The 19412-nt window shown below is 41.6% G+C and overlaps 4 protein-coding genes across 4 annotated transcripts; all 4 read right to left on the bottom strand.

Moving 5' to 3' along the window:
* Positions 1–7866: 7866 nt before the first annotated feature.
* LOC108125555 (uncharacterized) lies at positions 7867–8223 on the bottom strand. Its single transcript, XM_017241776.3, has one exon. The coding sequence runs from the start codon at positions 8221–8223 to the stop codon at positions 7867–7869; it is 357 nt and encodes a 118-aa protein (XP_017097265.3).
* A 1378-nt stretch (positions 8224–9601) lies between these two features.
* LOC108125567 (uncharacterized) lies at positions 9602–11887 on the bottom strand. The gene is made up of 3 exons (XM_017241790.3): positions 11202–11887; positions 10449–11149; positions 9602–10387 (listed from the first exon to the last, which is right to left on the bottom strand). The coding sequence occupies exons 1-3, from the start codon at positions 11791–11793 to the stop codon at positions 10328–10330; spliced, it is 1353 nt and encodes a 450-aa protein (XP_017097279.2). The 5' UTR covers positions 11794–11887; the 3' UTR covers positions 9602–10327.
* A 487-nt stretch (positions 11888–12374) lies between these two features.
* Positions 12375–15192, bottom strand: CarT (Carcinine transporter). Its single transcript, XM_017241788.3, has 7 exons — positions 15038–15192; positions 14765–14989; positions 14343–14525; positions 13943–14201; positions 13300–13891; positions 12847–13245; positions 12375–12780 (listed from the first exon to the last, which is right to left on the bottom strand). The coding sequence occupies exons 1-7, from the start codon at positions 15143–15145 to the stop codon at positions 12507–12509; spliced, it is 2040 nt and encodes a 679-aa protein (XP_017097277.2). The 5' UTR covers positions 15146–15192; the 3' UTR covers positions 12375–12506.
* Positions 15193–15543: 351 nt separating this feature from the next.
* On the bottom strand, positions 15544–19388 carry TM9SF2 (transmembrane 9 superfamily protein member 2). Its single transcript, XM_017241842.3, has 5 exons — positions 18970–19388; positions 17793–17987; positions 16748–17730; positions 16526–16685; positions 15544–16466 (listed from the first exon to the last, which is right to left on the bottom strand). Exons 1-5 carry the CDS (start codon positions 19117–19119, stop codon positions 15963–15965), a joined length of 1992 nt encoding a protein of 663 aa, XP_017097331.2. The 5' UTR covers positions 19120–19388; the 3' UTR covers positions 15544–15962.
* Between the last annotated feature and the right edge of the window lie 24 nt (positions 19389–19412).

Genomic DNA, 19412 nt, shown 5'->3' with positions numbered 1-19412 from the left:
CTTATGTGGGTGTTCGTTGAAACTGTTATCCTGCAAGGGCGGCCCAAAAGAAAACTGTGCGTTTTCCGCGAATTTTCTGGCAAAATTATAATAATTACTGTACTTGATTTTAAAGTAAATGTGGGATAATAGAGTTTATAGATAGAAATATTCTTGTTGGGGGTTTTAAAGAATTTATTTAAAAAATGCATTAAATAATTAAATAGGGTTTTCTTTCCAAAAACTTTCTTTTAACTAAAATTTCCGACTTAATTTATTTACTAAATTATAAAAGCCTTTAATTATATTCAGTCTCAGGTTTATAATTTTTGTAAAACTTATTTCTCTCTGCCAGCATGAAAGTATAGCATTTTCAGGCCCCCTTTCAATTTCCTTGTCAAATCCATTTCACACCAAATCTCAAGCCAATTTTATAATAACTGGCCCTTAACGTTTTTTTTTATTTTTTAGCGTTTTTTTTTAGCCAACAAAATATCATCCTGCCAACCTGGCACATCATAAACAAGATCACTCTTACCTGAACCCAGAGCCCCCCAAAAAAAAGGCGAAAAAAAAATAAATCATTTTGGCAAACATTTTGTGGCACCTTCATCTGGAGGAAAAGTGGTAATATTAATGCACTTTACCATTGACACCGGCTTTTGCAGCTCGTAAACAACAACAACAATAAAAAAAATAAAGAAAAACTTAAAAAAAAATTACAAATCTACTCTCGGGAGAAGACTACAAAACCCGAAGATGCGATGCCGACAGCTCTGCTAGGTTGGAAGCGGCAGCACAGAGAGTGAGAGTCAAAGTCGGGCTTTTTTTTTGCGATTCTTCGGTGATTTAAACGAAGACCCGGTAGACTCGTCTTTTAAGCGGCGGTGGCGGCGGCGCACCCGGCGGATGAATTTTCGTTTTCATTCGGCTTTTCTTCGGCTTCAGCTTCGGCTTTATAATTCGTGTATTTGGTTGCATTCGTTGTGGCTATTTTTAGACAGGTTCCAAAGCCACGTTTTCTAACTGTTGTTAGCGTACGAGCTCTCCATCTCTGGTAGTCTCCCAGCAACAACAATAACAACAACAACAACAACAAAAAAAAACGTGAGATCGTTGAATCAACAGCAACGTTGACTGCGACTGAGGCAGTGGCAGTGGCAGAGGCACCGACTTCAGTTTTTGGGGCGCAGTGGCTCTTCCTTTCGTTTTGGCTAGATTTTTTCCCATAATGCTTTGCCTGGGTCCGGCTTCGACTTTTAGCCGTGGCTCTAGGGGATCGGGCACGATGGCGGTGGCATGGTCTGGTCTGGTGTGGTGTGGTGTGGTGTGGTGCGGCTTCTCATATACATATATATTAGTTGGATTTTGGGAGCGACGCAAGTGGAACTGGTCTGTGGCAGGCACCACCATGCATGTACTATAGCAGCTCAAGGACAGTGGTTATTGGTGTTTAGATTTTTGGTTATTAATCTTATTTTGTATTTTGTTGAAGAACTATTTAAATATATTTTCTAAACTTTAATTTCTTTAATATTTCACTAATATTCTTTATGATATATAAAGAAAATATAACAAAATAGTATTTAATCTGTTATAAAAGTGCCCGGAAATAAAAGGTCAGCCATTTAGAAAGATGGTCTTTAATCAAAGATGGCGTCTATGCTTCATTAAGAAATTTCTTTTCTAAACTTAAAAATCATGTAATAAAAAAACAACATAATGAAATAAATTAAACAAAATTTTTAAAAAATTAAAAGCCAAAAAAGACATAATATAATTCCCACCCAAACCTAAGAATTAAATCCGAACCACTGTGGCCCTAGGTTTTCCTAGTTTTTCGGTTCCTTTTGGCAGTGGGGGGGGGAGTGATGGTGGTATGGTGGTTTAGTGGTGCTACAAGCTAGTGCTAGTGCCAGTGCCAGTGCCTTAGTGCTGCTGTTGTTGGATGTTGGCTGACCCGCTCGTGGCCCCAAAAAGTGCATGCAAACAGCTTGGCGTTGGAGTCTCTGTGTTTCTGTTGTTTTTGCGTTTTGTTATTGTTGTTGTTGTTTAGTGGCTTCCACAGAGTGTCCATTGCTATTGTTATTGTTGTTGCTGTTATTGTTTGAGGGGGCAGTTAAGGAGGGAGGGATGGTGATTTTATTGGCTGTATTAAGCATGACATGCCAAGCCAAAGTCGATGCCGTTGCCGATGCCGAAGTCGAAGTCGAAGCCTCAGTCGAAGGCAACTTTTTGGCACTCCTTGCTTTTGTCTCTCTGCCTTTTGTCTATTATTTATTGTTGTTGGTTGCACTGTGATGATATTCTAAATGTACCGAGCCAAATTTGCTGGCTTCGTTTTGGCCAACTCCACTTGGCTGGGCCTTAATGCATGTATCATTTTCGCATCGTTGCGCCGAGAGTTCGTGAGTTTAATTTAAGGAATTTTTGCTCTTTTTGATTGCTATTTAGGCTTTGATTTCGGAACCCCTCCCTATACCACCCCCTCAACCTCACTCCTCCCATTACTTGTTGTAAATTTCAATTAGCATGCGGCACTTTGCATTGTTGTTTTTTTTTTTTCTTCTTTTATTTGTTGGTGCCGCATTTGCAACGGCGCCTCTTGGCTCATTTGCATAAATTGCATTTGGGGATTCGCCAACCCTTTTTTTATATTTAAAGACCTCACTTTCGATGCGCCTCCTGGCAGACTGTCTTGCTCAGCCTAGCCTTGCCCAAAAATAGTGACTTCCTCTAGCCAGACTAAAAACACAAAATTCACAAAAAGAAAACGAAACTTAAAACTTCGCTGACTGCTTAGCCTGCAGGTGCATTTTGTGGCGAATTATTGTCATTATTTTTTTTTTGGGGCTCCATTTCTGACTTCGTTTGGCTATTAATATTTGTAACTTTACATAAATATATAGGTGGATTCCTTTTTGCCGTTGCAATTTAGTGCTATTTTGTGGCTAAATAACATTTGGTTGGGGTGGAAAGGGTGTGCGGGGCGAACATGTCATAATATCATCAAGTATACGCCCAGTTGGCATGAGTTACTCCCTCGCTGAACGAACAACTGCATTTGGGAATGAGGCAATGCACATTTGTGGTTACAAGTGGGTTAAATCGATGGTTAGGTTGATGATTTACGGACTCACAACTAAATATTGTAGGAGTTCCAGGGGGTGGCAGATAGTTTATGACAAAAAAAGATTTAAAACTAGATAATTTGTGTGAAAAAATCAAAGTTTTTATGACTTAATCCTTCCTTTATTTTTCAGCTTGAAAACCTCTTTAGATTTAAAGAGCTTCCATTTATTTCTTGCTCCACCGCTCAAGTGCACAACTTATCCCATTAATCCTGACAACAACGACCTTGAGAATACCAACCAGCCAAGCCATCCACCCCCTTGTTGCCTGCCACGGAGTTGAATTCCCTACGCAACAATCGACACGCAATAGCCATGCCAGTTGCCAGTTGCCAGTTAAAGCAAAAGCCAAAGCAGGAACAACTGAACGGAAGTGCGGCATTGATTTTATGATCTGCTTCCGCTGCGTCTTGACCGCGTCACGTCTACTACTTGTCATGGCCAACAGCACCCACTCCTATCTCTGCGAATGCCCGACGGTGTGGCTGCTTCGCATTTTCGTCACGCACGCCCCTAAGTAGGCAACACTTTTGTGTGGTTGGTTCGTCCTTTTTGTTGTTTTTTCGTTTTTGTTATCTGTCTGTGCACTGAAAAAAGTAAAATTATGTTTTTTTGATAAAGCTACAAATTGTAATATTATTACTTAGATATATTTACTAATTTTATTAAATTTAATATGATTAATAGACTTTTAATACAGATTTTTATAAATTTTATTATCTTCTATATATTGTACTTTATGCATTTGATAGTGTATCCCATTAAATATGTTACACTGGTATCTCTACCTGGCCATGTTATCAATAGAATGGTAGAACTGACGCAGCTCCAGCCCCCTTTTGGATGTGACACACACAAAAAAATGATATATCCTCTACGATATGACGTCGGCTGAGACCCAGTAGCACGCAAGCGATAGAATACCATATAGATACATTGACTTTACCGGCGTTTTGTTGGCTGTATGTGTCTTTGACCTCAGAGGACAAGCCCAAAATTATAGATACCGGGCCAGAAAAATAAATACAAAAAAATGTATATACGGAGGATAAGTGGATAATGCGTGTAAAATCAATAGCAGGGTCAGGGATGGGTAATCGAGGATGGTGTATATGTAGTAAGTGCCTGGGATTAACCACGCCACTAGTAATTATTAGTTTTCCAATCGAACGGGACTGTAATTACTTTACCTAAGCAGTTTGGCTCTGAATTATGGATGATCACTGTGATTTGGGCTTCGATGGCGTTTCTTATTTCATTACGTCATATGAAAATGGTCCTTAATTAGTTCATTATTATTTAAGGGGGTATTTAAGTTTATTTTGTCGAAATACTAAGTTAGTTTGAGGGTAAATAAGAGTTATTAAATAGAGAGTTATTTGGCTTTATTAATTAGATATTTTATTACCCTGAAAAAACTAAAGGGCTAATCCTTAAACTAGATTATGTATGTAGTTTATTTCTTGAAATTTAATTTTCTTTAAAATACACATACATGAAGTTTAAAATCGATTTTATGGAAGAAGCTTCCTTTAAAAGCAAAAATTCCTTTAAAAGCAAAAAAAGCCACCCACAAAAACCAAGAAAAACAAACAAAAACAACACCTTTATGAGAAGGATCTGGTTACCACAGAATCTCATTAGCCCACGGATGCGGTTGGGCTCCTGTTTCGGTTTCAGATACATTTTCAGGACCATCAATTAACTTTGTCGATTAGCAATTTCCTAGCGATAATTGCCGTGAATTATTTATAGTCCGACGCACACGGCTGGCTTGTCGGCTGCCGGATAACGGCACGCATTTAGTGACGTCATATGGGAAAACAGTGTGCACCGCACTCCGGCTATAATCGATTGCCACAAAACAAAGACGTCATCAGTTTCGCTGGAGCGTGGACATGCGCCATGCCAGCCGAGCGAGACCGCAGATGGTGGGCATGAATGAATGAATGAACTGATGGATGTCAGGGGGGGACGAAGAGACCGGGTAGGATACAGGTGAGCCAGGTGAGTAGGCAGAGAAATACCGGCCGGCTGCTCAGTTGCCAACTTCTCTTTCGCACTTGGGCCCAACTACCACAACACTCATTGATGACGTCGTTGTTGTGACACCAGTTGTCCTGCTCTCGTCTGACGTCACTCCTGGCCGAGTGGGTGGTATGGTCTATTTTGAACAGCCTGTCCCGAGCTCCCGTTCATGATGTCATGGTTTCGGTTTCCGCTCCATTGCAACGGAAGTGCACGAAAATAGCCAAAGGATAACTACACGTGCCGTGGCTTAGACCCCCCCTGCCATCTCGGCTCTCCTCCGGATCCAATATTTTTTTATAAACACATTCCTTTTCGTCCTTTTGCTGCCTAGGCTGGGCTCGTGTGGTAAAAATAGTCTGCAGTGACCATAAAAATGCAGCGTGACATAAATTGCATGGGAAGTTGGACAGGCAAGAGCTGAAAATAACAAAGGCATATATTAACAATGAAAATTTTTAAGCAATGCTTATGGATATGGCTTTAAATTTAAAATATAAGTATTTATCTTTACTTCTTGTTCTTAGGAAAGGGGTATTCCCTAAACCCACATCCGTGTCACTGAAAACTGATTAATGAGACAGTTAAAGGTCCTACTCCGGCCATCACTTGACATTGAAATGATTATAATGGAATGGCATTAGGGAAGTGCAAGTAGTTGGCACTCCAGTAAGAGATCACAAATCCGCATCATTTGTAAATCGCAATCAACAATTGATTTATGCGGATGGATGATGTTCTAAAGGTTGCCCAAGCAAATGGATTGAATAACTCGAATGCCCCATTCGGCCCCCGGCAATTCGATACCATCATAGTTATTTTTTTTTTTTTCAGTCTATACTGTCTATACAGTCTATGTATAGTCTACCACCGTAAGATCTAACAATCTTCAATTAGAGTGGACCTAGAGGGGATTGGGGGACCTGCTGCATGTGAGAATCGCCATAAATTAAATGGCCAGTACAATCTGTCAGTGATAAAGAGCACACGATGTTCTAGACAGAACCACAGGCAGCTCCAATTGCTATTGCTGGCTTCCCAAGATGGCAGAAGATTCCACTCGTAACACTGCCAACAATTTATATATCATATATAAAAACATTTTAGAAAGTAAGGATAATTATTTTTATTAAACTTTGGTTGTACAACTAATTAGTTAGGTAACCGGTAACCAATTATAAACCATAAACTTGGTAACCCTAAAAATGATAATAAAAAATCATTATATAATCTTAAGCTTTCCAAGTTAATTTTTTTTTGGATATTTTATAGCTTTTTTTTAATATTCATTTGAGTATAAAATAATATAATATTTTATTTCAGTGCCCAATTGGCAACTAGTTGCATGTTTAGAGGCAACAATGTGGCATCTTTTGGCCATTTTCTCACCTGCGGCACTCCAAACGGACTTTCAAGGCGACCTCGACCTGTCTCAAACCGATATGTTCTGTCGGTGTGTATGTTACTTTACTGTAACTGTATATATACACTCATTTAACAGGCTTCACTGTATTATTTATTGACATTCAGTGTGGCAATAGCTGGCCCCCAGTCCTCAGACCTCAGTCCTCGGTCTGTGGTCCCCAGTGGACCATGTTTTATGTCTCTATATTCTAAAATTGCATAGATTTGTATCAATTGATAGTGGCTTGCAGGACGGAGAACTTGGTCAGCAATTGAAAGGCAAAGAACATGCAATCGCGTTGTCTGCCAGCGGCTTTTGTCAAATTGAAGGTAGCTTCTATTTCTATTTTGATATTGTATGTGTGCCCCCAACATACTATATACATATATATATGAACTGTGGAGATCGGAACCTGGCTAAGACGGAGCACCTTGACAAGCCTAGGCACGTCTTCGACTGCCAATTGGCCAAAGATGTTGGCCCAAAGATGCTCGAAGCTGGAAACCTCACTTCGTGAAACTTGTCATATTAGTTTTTATATGGAGTTTATAGACTTAAGACTTAAGACTTATTCCACAAACTTTAAAAAGCCTTCTCTAAAAATTGAAGAGCATTCCCAAAGTCGCTGTAACCTTAAGATTTAAGCTAGCCACTCATGATTTTATTTTCTGCATTTTATTCTTTAATTTTTTTTGCCCAATCCAATCAGAATTCACGGAATTAATTAAACGGCTTAAATAAGATGTACTAACAATTTGTTGCTAATGTGCCAATCATTCGCTTCCAGCCAACGATTTCACCAAAAAGTTCATCAGCCAAGAAATCGTAGAACAAGGAGTGTGCATACCGAAAATTAACTTTTGCATCATCATCATCATGATGAACGATCATCATCATCATCTAAAGCAACATTAACCATGCAACAAAAATCGCCAAGTCCCCGAAAATCGTGCATGAAAACATCTCCGAAGAATCAAATGAATGCATTTTTGGATCTGCCCAAGTCACAAAAAAAAACCCCAAAAAAAAAAGAGAAACGAAAATATTGTAATTTTAATATTAAATTAATGTTGGCAAGTCTTAGCTGTTGCCACAATGTTGTTATTATTATTGCAGCATGTGGCGTGCCACAAAATAATTTGCGAAAACAAAACAAAGTGGGTCGTTCACTGCATTTTCTGGTGGGTGTCTCATAAAAATGTATTAGTTATCGATGGAAATAATTGTTTTTCAAGAATTACATTGGAAATAAGATGTTTTTTTTTTAATTTTTAAAATTGAGTTGGGAATAAAATATTTAGTCAAACTGATTTAATGTTTTCTTCAAAGGAGCACCTCCAGAAATTGTTCTTTTTTGAGGCACACATATCTTTCTTTAATTTTTGGATGTTGACATACATAAGGAGTCTTGTATTCGCATTGGAAGTCCATATAACCGTAGGACTCACGAAAGTAGGCAAAACCCACACAGTCCTCCTCAGGGTGATAGTTATTTGGATCATAAGGTACCCATGGCAGGTAGGGAACTTCACCATTTTTTGATTTCAGAAAGTTTCGTCGATTTCCTAGACAATCAATACCGACCCACAATACACTCGTCCACGTGTCGTTGGCAAAATATCCCTGACTCTTGAGGAAATTAGTTGCCAAAAGGCGATCCTCATTGTCATCCAGAACCATCAATTCGCCTCCGAGTTGGCCACATTTGCGAGAAGCTACATGCCAATTAACCTACAATTGATATATTTAATTTTAATATTTTATGGTAATCACATCACATGTTATCACTTACCTTTTCTTCACCCACATAGTAACATTTTTTCCCCACTTCGGTAAATAAAGGGGGACAAACTGAAGCTGTTAGAGTCAAAATTAAAGCCAAGAGCGTGCAAATAAATGTGAGCTGCCTGAACATGATTGAGTCCAAAACGCATTGGCTTCTGGCTTTTATAAGAACCATCAGTACTATCAGTCTACCGATAATGAAAAGAAAGTTCAAAGCCATTAAGCCGAAAACAGTGAAAACTTAGACTAGCTTATCTCCATTAAAAATTAAAGCAATCATATTAATTAAATGGCTTTATGATTCACAGAAAAAAAAGAAATGCTTAATTAGATAATGGGGGGTGGTGGTTCTTATCTTGGTTTAAGAGAATATTTTAAAGAGAATTTTATATTTATGAATCTCTTAATGGAAATGGATGGTTAAACTTCCGCCTCAACCTATAAAGTTTAAACAACCTCCCGATTCCCGCCCACTTTTTGAGGTTCTTCCCAGGCGTTAGGCGACAGCAAAAGTTCATCTATCGAAAGGTGTGCTAAGCGATAGCAAAAGCCATTTCCCATAATCGTAAGGCCTCCAACAATAGTACCAACAACAAAAACAAAAAGCATTAATAACAACAACAATGAACAACTACGACAACACGAATTTCTATGGCATCAGGGTAACAATTTTAAGGCTTGTCTCTCTTATGAAATAAGACAGCCCGCCAGAGATTTTTAAATAATTCACAGGCGTGATTGGACACGCTTTGACTATATCTATTTAAAAAAAAATAATAATATATATATATAAAATTAAGGGGGAGGCTCTTAAAAATTCCTATCCCTGCTTAATTTACTTTATACATGCAATCTCTTTTCAAGATGCGCCATGGCATGTTGGTTTTTTAGTCAAATGCCATCGAGTTTTGGTCCAGTTAAAGTACACTAATTAGTCAGTTAGTCGAACACGGCAGACACCTGAACATGTCAAGGTATTTGTCAGGGGGGTACTCGTACCAATAACCCCCTGATTTTAGAGTCAAAGCGATTGCTGCCGACAGCCATTTAAGGAGCCACTCGAGGTCAGTCTGAAACATAAAAAAATGCTAGGAACCAGCGGGATCTGAAGGGGGAAATTGGATGACTAACCAATGGACTGGCCACAGGTGAGTCTGATCTATGATATGCACTTGAAAATAAAATAATTAATATAAAATGAAAACTTATTGAATAAGTTTAGGTTCTCCATCCACAAAGTTAGAGATTAAAAGAGGTTTCTTGAAGAGTGGTGTTATGTTTTCCACTGAATTTTATTTAATAATAGAAATATCCATGTTCCAAGTGTAACCAACTGGTCTATGATCTGGACTGGTCCGCTTTGGCAGCTTCCTGCTGTTACTGCTGCTAACACAGACATCAGACATCATCGGCCAAAGCCACAAAGTTCACTTCCAACAATTGAACGAGAAATTTATTGCCAGCGATCGTTCGAATCGAATTGAATCGCTGATTTCGAACTGTATCGAATATCGTATTGTTTGATATTTTTTTCCTTTATTTTTTTGTTTGTTTGCCGGCCTGCTTCCATTACCATTTTATTTCTTATTAGAAACCCAAAAGGCCCAAGTGCAACGGAACACACACGCTTGTCGGCAATTATCGCAAAACTAATGGAGCATTGTGAGCATGATCATAAATATTGATCACCTCCGCAGTTGGGATCTACCGGGCCACTTCCTTATGGCCGGCCAGGCTGAAGTCTAGAAATGAGTCAGTGTGCCGGTGAGGATCCCATTGTCTTGGCGATTGTTCAAATATCAGGCCAATCCAAGGGCACCGGGTGGTGTGCCAATTATGGCAAGGAATCTCATTCTCAAACGCTCCCACACAAAGTGCTCCAGGAATGGTGGTTCGTAAGCCTTTTAAGCTTAAAGGTTTAAAATGAAAATATTATAAAATAGAGTTATATTCTATCTTTTCTGTATATGTATGGCTTTAATTGAAATAAATCATATTTTCAAAAATCTGGAAGAATATTTAACTTAACATTGTTCGTGGGTGAGAGGTAATCAGCGTGCTGGAAAGATATGATAAACATTAGACATTATTTATAATTTTAAATAAAAATCTTAACTCACTTCTAGGACAGAGTTTGTGATCCTGGTGCCTTTGGCATTAATCACCAACTTGCGACCCGCACCCTTGGCACAATATGCAATGGCATTCAGGATAAACTCATCGGTGATCTCCTCGCAGTCACTCAAATCAATGACCTTCAGTTGGAGACACTTGCGGATGAGACGCATCATCCCCAAGTCCATTACCCGGCCACACCATGTCAGGCCAAAAGCTTCCAGCTGGCTAAGATCGTTGAAGAACTTGAAGTGATCGTCCTCGAGGACATCGTTGTTGGACCACCGCAGATCCTTGAGCGAACTCAACTGTCCCAGGCACCGGGCGTGCTCATTGGAGATCTGGAACTGTCCAGACAAATGCAAGTGGGTCAGCTGGCTGCCTTTGTTCTCGGAGAGAACGGTTAGGAATCCGATGTTCAGCTCGTTGGAAGTCATCCAGGTTTTCAGTGTACACTTCCGAAGGTTCGGCAAAGCGGCTATAACCTCGAAGTTGGTATCGCAACCGGAAAAGGAAAGCTCCTCCAGCTCCAAGCTGCACTCGGCGATCTTCTGGTACAAGCTCTGGTTCATCACCTCGAAGCAGCAGTCGTCCAGGTTCAAGACCTTTAATGTTTTCAGAGGTATTCCAAACTCTCCCGAATTCCACAGAAGGCAGTCTCGAAGGACCAGAGTTTTAAGGTTGGGAAAGCCGCATAGATGTTTTCCTAAAATAATAATTCAATTATATTCAATAATCCAGATATTACGGCAACCCACCAGTATAGCAACCGTTCACCAGCTCAAAATGCTCCAGATTCTGGTTCTTCTCCAAGTCAAAGTTGAGGACATCCTCGGCGTCCATGCAATCGATGGAGACCTTCTTGAGACGCGTCATTTTTGACATAATAGTGCGATAGTGGAACTCATCGGTGACGTTTGTGTAGAAGATCTCCTCGAGGTTAGGACAAAACTCTGAAATGAACTCCACCAACAGGGATTCCTTTTGGAAGGCGGCACAGTCCACGTGAAGAATGCGAATATAGGGCCCAGTAACCCTGAAGAAACAAATGAGTTCCCTCAGACTCATCGGCTCCAGCTGCTCCACGTCCAGGCTGTGGCGCTGAGTGCGGGACCAGCATGCGAAGGCGCCATGGAATTTGGACGACACACAGGCCAGACGCACCTTATCCGCCAGGGAGGGCAGAAAGTCGTACAGCCGGAGGATTATGTCCTCGGGCATGTCCATCAGCTTCGTGGTAAATGTAATCGGCATCGGCAGTGGAAACGGTGGTGATCGAGCTAACCTTATAGGTCGCGGAAGAGCTCTTCTTGGGGTCCCTGATTTCAGGGTCGATTTGGTTTTAGGCATTCTTTCACTTTGTGTACTTGTACTGAAAATTTCAATTCTTACATTTTTGACATGTGGATCGGTTCAGTGTTTTTTAGGAAATTTCATGCCCAACACTGGGTATGTTATAATTCCCATGGGTCGTCCCGGCACTTCCCTATGACTGACACTGACCGACAGAAGTTTCCGACCGACAGCTGCGAGCAATTTCTCGCATTCCTCTATTATTCCTCTACAATAAACAAGTTTTTCCTTTTGTTTGACAACAATTAATTGCATAATTGTTGGAATAAATGAATAAATCAATGGAAATGTTTTCTCAAGCTCGCCAAGCCAAATGCTATATGCTCCATAATTATTTATTTATTTATTTTTACCGGATATGTTTGGAAGAATTAAGTTTCGGTTTTTGTTTACCTTTTTTTTTGTTTTTAATTATTCAAGTTTTGAGTAAACAACCTAACGTACTATTAGAAATGCCCTACAATTAAAGCAAAAGGAACAAAATTAAGGACAAGTTTTCTAATTAAATGATTGCTTTCTAATTAGATATTTCCATTTCCTTTAAATACTTTTTGTTAAGGTTGTTTATTTGTTTATATTTTATACACATTTAATTGTAATTGCTTACATTGTGCATTTAAGATTAATTAACTAGGACAGAACTTAGTTATTTAAATGAAAAAATAGTGCTTGATAATCATAAAGGATAATTATTTATCTATAATTCCTGTTTAAATCCAATGGGTCAACTGCATGGTGCCGTCATGAGTCCTCTGGGTATCCATGATGCTCATCTGGCGCACTAATCTCTTCATGGATGGACGATGAACGGGCCGAACACCACTGCCGGACGACGTATCCAGTGGTGTGCGTTCATCGATCCGAGGAGCAGGATCCCTGACCCTTCGACTGTCCCTCAGCTCCAGTTCCACCTCGGAGGCAGTATTGGATGACCCAGCCAGGACATCTAGGTTTTCATAGGAAGGCGGTTGCGACATAACATCCCTGTGGAAGGGCATTGGAGTCTATTATATATGATAATTAAAAATAAAAGTCCTTTTGAAAACTCACGGCTTTTTAGCACAACTGCAGCAATCCTTGAATTGCCAATTTTTTCCAAACTCTTCGCCCTCCTCGATGGTTTGTGGCAGACGATGATGCAGTGTCTCCGGCAATCGTAAGCCCGTCATCCCGCCCAGCATCGAAACAAAGCCCATAATAACCAAAGGGAGTTTCAGGTTCTCCTTGCCCAAATAGGTCACAAAGGGTATGACGATCAGGCCCAAGCCTCCAATATAACTGGAAGCTCCAATTCCAATGCCACGCACTTGAGTGGGATACAGTTCTCCGGCGAAGGGATAAATAATCAGGAACGAAGCGGACAGGAGGGCTTTGGATATGAGATATAGAACCAGGGTCTCATCCACGGCGTCATCGGGTAGCATTACGGTTATAACACAAGCCACGCCCCTGAAATGGGAATTAAGAAATATTTGCTAGAAATCTATAAGCCCCAAAGATTACCCCAAAATCATGGACAAGCTCAAAGGCCATCGCCTTCCCCAGGTGTCCATAAAGTACCAGCAGCACAGGTAGCTTGGTAGCTCCACTACGGCGGACAGGAAGAAGCTCACATACTGATTGGTTCCTAGGGAAGGGCCATAGTAACTCAGTCCCAGATAGACCGTCTCATTGGCGAACCAGCTCAGAGTAATCAGTATAGTCTTTAGTCGCATGTTGGGCGTGCGACAGAGATCCATGAGACCCACGTTGGCCACTTTTTTCTTCTGCTTTTTGAGCTTATCCCTTCGGATTTGAGCCTCCAGCTTGAGATGCACTGCCTCGGGAAACTGTCGGCCATTCACCGTGGCCATACGCTCCAAAATTTTGAGAGCCTCCTCGAGGCGTCCGCGCATCAGAAGCCACCTCGGGGACTCTGGCATTACGAACATGTACAGGAAATAGGCATAGAATGGCAGGGAGGTGATGTACGAGAGACGCACCCAATCTCGTTCCAGATATGTGACCACTGAGAGCAACATGATGCCAGAAGTGTAAAAGGTGCAGGTCATCACGGTCACAAAGGAACGATAGTTTTCTCCAACCAGTTCGAGAGCTGGAAGATAGGATATTTAAAGAATGTTCCTAAGGTATCTCAGATACTCACAAATAATAAAGGGTATCTGATAGACAGCTGGTATGGTGAGACCCACAATGACCCGGCTTCCTGCCCAGGTCCAGAAATCCTTGCTCAGCGAAGTCATCAAGCTTCCGGCCAGCAAGGTGGCCAGGCAGGTGAAGTAGGAAAGCCTCCTCCCAGCCCGATCGTTCAGCAAGCCAAATAGATAAACCCCCACAGGTCCGCCAGTATTCAGAGCCGCCAAGCCAATAGTGGGATATATATCCTGATCGCAAACTAAATCGAACTGTAAAACGGGATAGGGTTAAGTTATTTTATAGGTAGATATATCCCGGCTATCTGAATGCCTCGGGGAATGTCACAAGCTTCTCCTACATGAAGTATGAATGATTTTGGAAGAGTAATAGTAGCATCTGGCACTGCGCACATCAATCACTATGGAGGACCAGACGATGCTAGTGTTGTATTCCCAGCCCTGGCTGCACTTGACCAAAGGCCAACTGCTGTTGGGCTCCATCATGGTCAGGTCATCCACTTCCCCGGAATCCAGTAATTGGGTCCAATTAACACCGTAGGTGAGACACTTGCTGTAAACCAGTTCATCGTTTTCCTGAAAGGGTTCGCATAAAATAGGACTTTTAAAAATCATTTTTATGTATAATAGACCCCCTTTTGAAAATCGATATCAAATTACCTGCTTCGATTCCCTTAACCTGGCCATTTCGTCATTTGACCTCTTGATTACTCATCTAACCACCCTCGTATTGACATTTCACCCCGCCAAACGCACAATCAATGGCCTGACTTGATAACCTTAGCACTCGTATGGCTGCCACCGTCGTTACTCACCAATTCCTTGGGTATGGCCAGGGTTTTTCGCTGCTCCAGCGGCAGATCCAGCAGCTCCGGAACGCGACACCAATAGTCATCCGGAGTATCGGCCATAAAGAGCTGATTAAAAGCACAAAACCCGCACGGAATGCAGGCGGGCAGGCAAATCCCAAAGACCAATAGCTTTTGGTATTTTCCAAATTCGCCAATTGTGGGCAGCAGGTCGTCCAAATCGAAGGCTTCCTGTAACCATAAAAGCTTAGACTGTTACCATATCGTAGAGGTACGTACATCCACGGAAGTCTGGGAGTCGGGAGCCTTCTGGAATTGTTGCTGTTTTTGTCGCAGCTCCGACAGCTCATCGTATTCATCCACATCGCTGTCCTCAATATCCGACATGGATGCGCCGGATAGCCAAGCTCTGGACTGGAAATGTTTATTCGCACTGGCTGGTCGGTCGGTCTGGCCAGTCTTTGTGGGTGAAGCCACAAAAAGACCCAGCTGAACTGTCACTTTTGGGCAAGGGTTGGCCTGAAAGGTGACATTTCCAACCCAACAACCAACGAGTAAAACTTGGCACCAGAGGGCGTCTCCATTTTTTTTTTTATAATTTATATTTTCGTTTATTCTTTAGTCGCAAGTTAGATTTAAATAGTTTAAACTAAAGTATTTAAAATATTACACGTGAATTAAATCCTGCTCGAATTACGGCTAAGACGAGCCACTAATTACAGTTGTTAGGCTTTGATATTACAAGTAGAGAACGGTGTTTAAAGTACTTCGGTCAGCGGTTTGCGGGTCAGTACTTTCCTATCTGGACTTCATTTGTTTTGTTTTTTTTTAAAGGGTTTTCTTTTTTTTTGGAATCGTTGCTAAAGCGGGAAATGGACATTGCTAAACTTTACGCCTAAAGATTAACAAAAAAATTCTGTGAACTATACAAAAGATGCCCTCGTCGGCCCTCCTTACTGCTTAAAGATTATTGCGCGCTTCGTTACTCCACGTTATTCCATGCCTGATACAAATATATGTTATTGTACATATCGTACATCGTACAATCGTAATTATAATAAACAGAAAACTGACACTGCCGGGCGCACAGCGCAGAAATCACACACACATTAGGCTTAAGTGTAAATTTGTGGCTACACATACAAAAATACATTTTTGCACGGACTCCATTCATCATCCTCCATCTGTTGGCGTTTTGATCCCCTTAATCCACTTTGACCACGCTGTAGATCTTGCGTATGAACCAGAAGCACGCGAAGAAGCCAATGGTGCCGGTGAGCAAAAAGAAGAGGAATACCATGATGGCCGTGTAACCGAAATACAGGAACGTCGAGGCGCTGTCCTTGATTGAGAGCTTTGTCACAAAGTAGTGACAGCAGTAGATGAACAGATAGACGGCTGTGAAGCCGGACGTCAGGAAGGAGCGCCACCACCAATGATAGTCCTCTGCACACAAATGGAAATAGCACAGCAGGATCGTCGTCTCAGAGCACGTGATGACCAAAATGAGAAAGACCAGGAACAGGAAGCCGAACATGTAATACATTTGATTTGACCACAGGGAGCTGAGAATGAAGAACAGCTGGATGAAGATGCAGCCGAAGGGCAGAACTCCGCCCATCACAATGCCGGGAATGGGTTGGGTATAAATCGATTGGTCGGGAATCTGGCGAGGAATCTGGTTAGTGCGCACCGGGTGCTCCAGGGCCTGAAAAATATATTTTAAATGTAAAATTTTGTCAGTATGCGAGTGATTGAGAAACTCACCCGCTTGCGGAATCCAAAGTAGGCTCCCACAAAGGTCAATGGCACCGAAACGCCAAACCACAAGGCCAACAAGGCTACCAAAGTGCTGAAGGGGACAGCTCCCGAGCTATTCTCGCCCCACAAGACCAAGTTCATCACAAAGAATAGCGAGAATACCACTCTAGAATATCACAAATATTAATAATATATACCAATTCTCGTTCTGGCTATCCAACCACTCACCCGGGGCATACGATGGAGGTAAGGATCACATTGCTCTTCCACTTGAGGCCGCCGAAACTCTTGTAGATACGCGCCGAGACATAACCAGCCGGGGTGCCCAGGGAAACGAACAAAACCATGGAGCAGGTCATCAGGGCGCCACGATTGGCAGGCGACAGGAAACCCAAACAGGCGAAAGCCAATGTAATCATTGACATGACCAGGACCTGGACACCAGAACCCAGGAAAATGGACAGCAGCATGCCCTTTCGCGGCGGCCTAAACACATCACCATGGACCAGCTTCCAGCCGAACTCCTCCTGGGCATCCTCGCCGCTGTCCATCTGGTTGTACCTGGCAATGTCCTTATGCAGAGTACGCAGCATAATCATGGCCACCATACCGCTCAGGAAAAGAACAATCACCAGTGAGTTGAGGATCGAGAACCATTGGATATTCGTGTGGGGCATGGACTCCAGAATGTAATCCCAACGGGAGGACCACTTGATGGAATCGTTCTTGATAAACTTCACACTGTAGGTATAGATAATGTTCAACTCTTCCCCGTCCTTTAATGCAGTCTCGCTAATGGCCAACGGATCAGTGCTCAAACAATTGGGATTCTTGGGATCGGTGTGCTTGATGGATTTGGGAGTAACCTTTACGGAAATGATGCGACCACTGTTGCCAAAGCCAATGCCCCATTCCTCCAGTTGCCCACTGTGGTATGTGATCTCCAGATCCACATGATTGAAGGGATAGTAGTGCAAGGGTTGATTGTAGATCGAGTTAATGGGGCAGCCCTCGCCATCGGGACGAACCAAACAGCCCATGGGGAAACCGGTGCCGCAGTATTGCTTTCCATTCTCCAGGGGATAGCACCAAGTGACTGGCATGTTGTCCACAATCCAGTGATGCTGGTAGTTCAAGCTGATGCCCTTCTTCAAGACCATCATCTTGCGATGGCTGATGGGATCGCCACCCTTGTACACCTTGGTGCATGCCTAAGAAGTGGTTTAAAAGAAATTTTCTAAAAAAATGTCTTTAAATAATATCTAATACTTACCACAGCACATTGCTGGTTCTCCAAGAACTGAATTTTATATGGCCCGGGTCGTATACGTTCACCGAAGACCACCTGTCCCAGATTCTCCACTGGCGAGTTCTCCTCCTTGCCCAAACAGAAATCAAAGTGATGATATTCGTAGGGAATTACGGATTCCTCGGTATTTAAACGGTTAACGTACAAGATTACATCAGACTGGAAAAGATTACCAATAATAGATATATAAGTAATTGTATAGATTCCTGGAAAATTATGGTTTTTACTTTAATCTTATCTGGTTCTCACATTCTCACAAATAAGAGTCATTGAAATAGGTTACCTGTACTATGATTTCAAACATGTTGCTAGCGATATTAACAAACATTGTTTGGGAAATAATAAGTTAATTGATTTTGGCCGGTTGGTAACTAATAACCACCAACAATTGAAAGACTTTTATCATTATAGTTTTTATCAAAACGAAAATTGAAATGTCTTGACTTGAAATTAATGGAAATAATAAACTTTATAACTAAATTTAATAAAAAACAAACAAAACTAGATTCTCGCAAACCTTTTCCGATTAAATTCCTTATGCACCCTCCTTTTTATTTTCCCCAAAGTTCTCAGAAACCGGGGAGGCCCCATATAACTATAAAAATAGTCAAGGCTTTAGTCTCTATTCGGCGATAAAAACTTTCTACTATTCAGACTCGATAAATTTAATGATTTTAACAAGAAGCAATCTATATTATGATCTAAACAACTTTTCAAACAGGAAATAAAACCATTTTCGGTTCATATTTCAAAGATCTTATAGGCATTTGAAAGCCTTTCTTTGTTAACTTAGTCTTTTATTTTCTGCAGAAATTAACCTGCATTCAACCTGCCACCTGAGCTAACAAGCCTCGTCAAATTCAGAACTTTAGCATTTCAGCATCGTGTCCAACGTCGACGTCAGCAGCACCAGTAGCAGACGCAGTAGAGAACCCGGAGATGTGGAGAGCCAGCATATCAGAAGAACTTGACGACCGCAGGGCCTTATCAGAGCTCTTCCGCTTTCCCACTGCCATTAGAAACTAGTACATACGCTATAACTAATTGTAGTACCCACTGGTTTTTGCTTATTGTTTTTGTTGCAGACGAACGCACAAACACACACGCCCACCCACCCAAAACGTATACATGTAGAATATACCTTGCATGTGGTTGAGACGTCGGTTTTCTTACAGAAGTTAACCGGTGCCAAGCCGGGCAGATAGAATGCCAGGGCCGGAGTCAGAATCTGTAGCAGGATGAGTCCCAGTAGTGGATATAGACCCCTGAAGAAGTCGGAGAGCAGGTTCATCTTGAATTTGGATCGGAAAAAAATCACCAGCAGCAATAGCAGGTTGGGCTACTCGGCTTCGCCCTTTTTGTTTGAAATGATAGGCAACGTGGCCTTTGCGACGGCAGTATCCTGCAATCCTCCACACAGCTTCCCAATAGCGGTGCCCGGGAAAACCGCTTTAGCAGTTTATATGTCGAAAAATTCCGTTTTTCAAGTGTTTTTAACTACGTTTCTTATTATTTGGCCGAACGTCAGCACCTAGTACGAGCTAGAGCTGTCAAAGTAACGATAGTTTTCGATGAACAACAAAG

The sequence above is a fragment of the Drosophila bipectinata genome, chromosome 2L, assembly GCF_030179905.1.
Source record: "Drosophila bipectinata strain 14024-0381.07 chromosome 2L, DbipHiC1v2, whole genome shotgun sequence".
In the NCBI taxonomy this organism is placed as follows: Eukaryota; Metazoa; Arthropoda; class Insecta; order Diptera; family Drosophilidae; genus Drosophila; species Drosophila bipectinata.
This window is presented reverse-complemented; position numbering and strand designations above follow the sequence as displayed.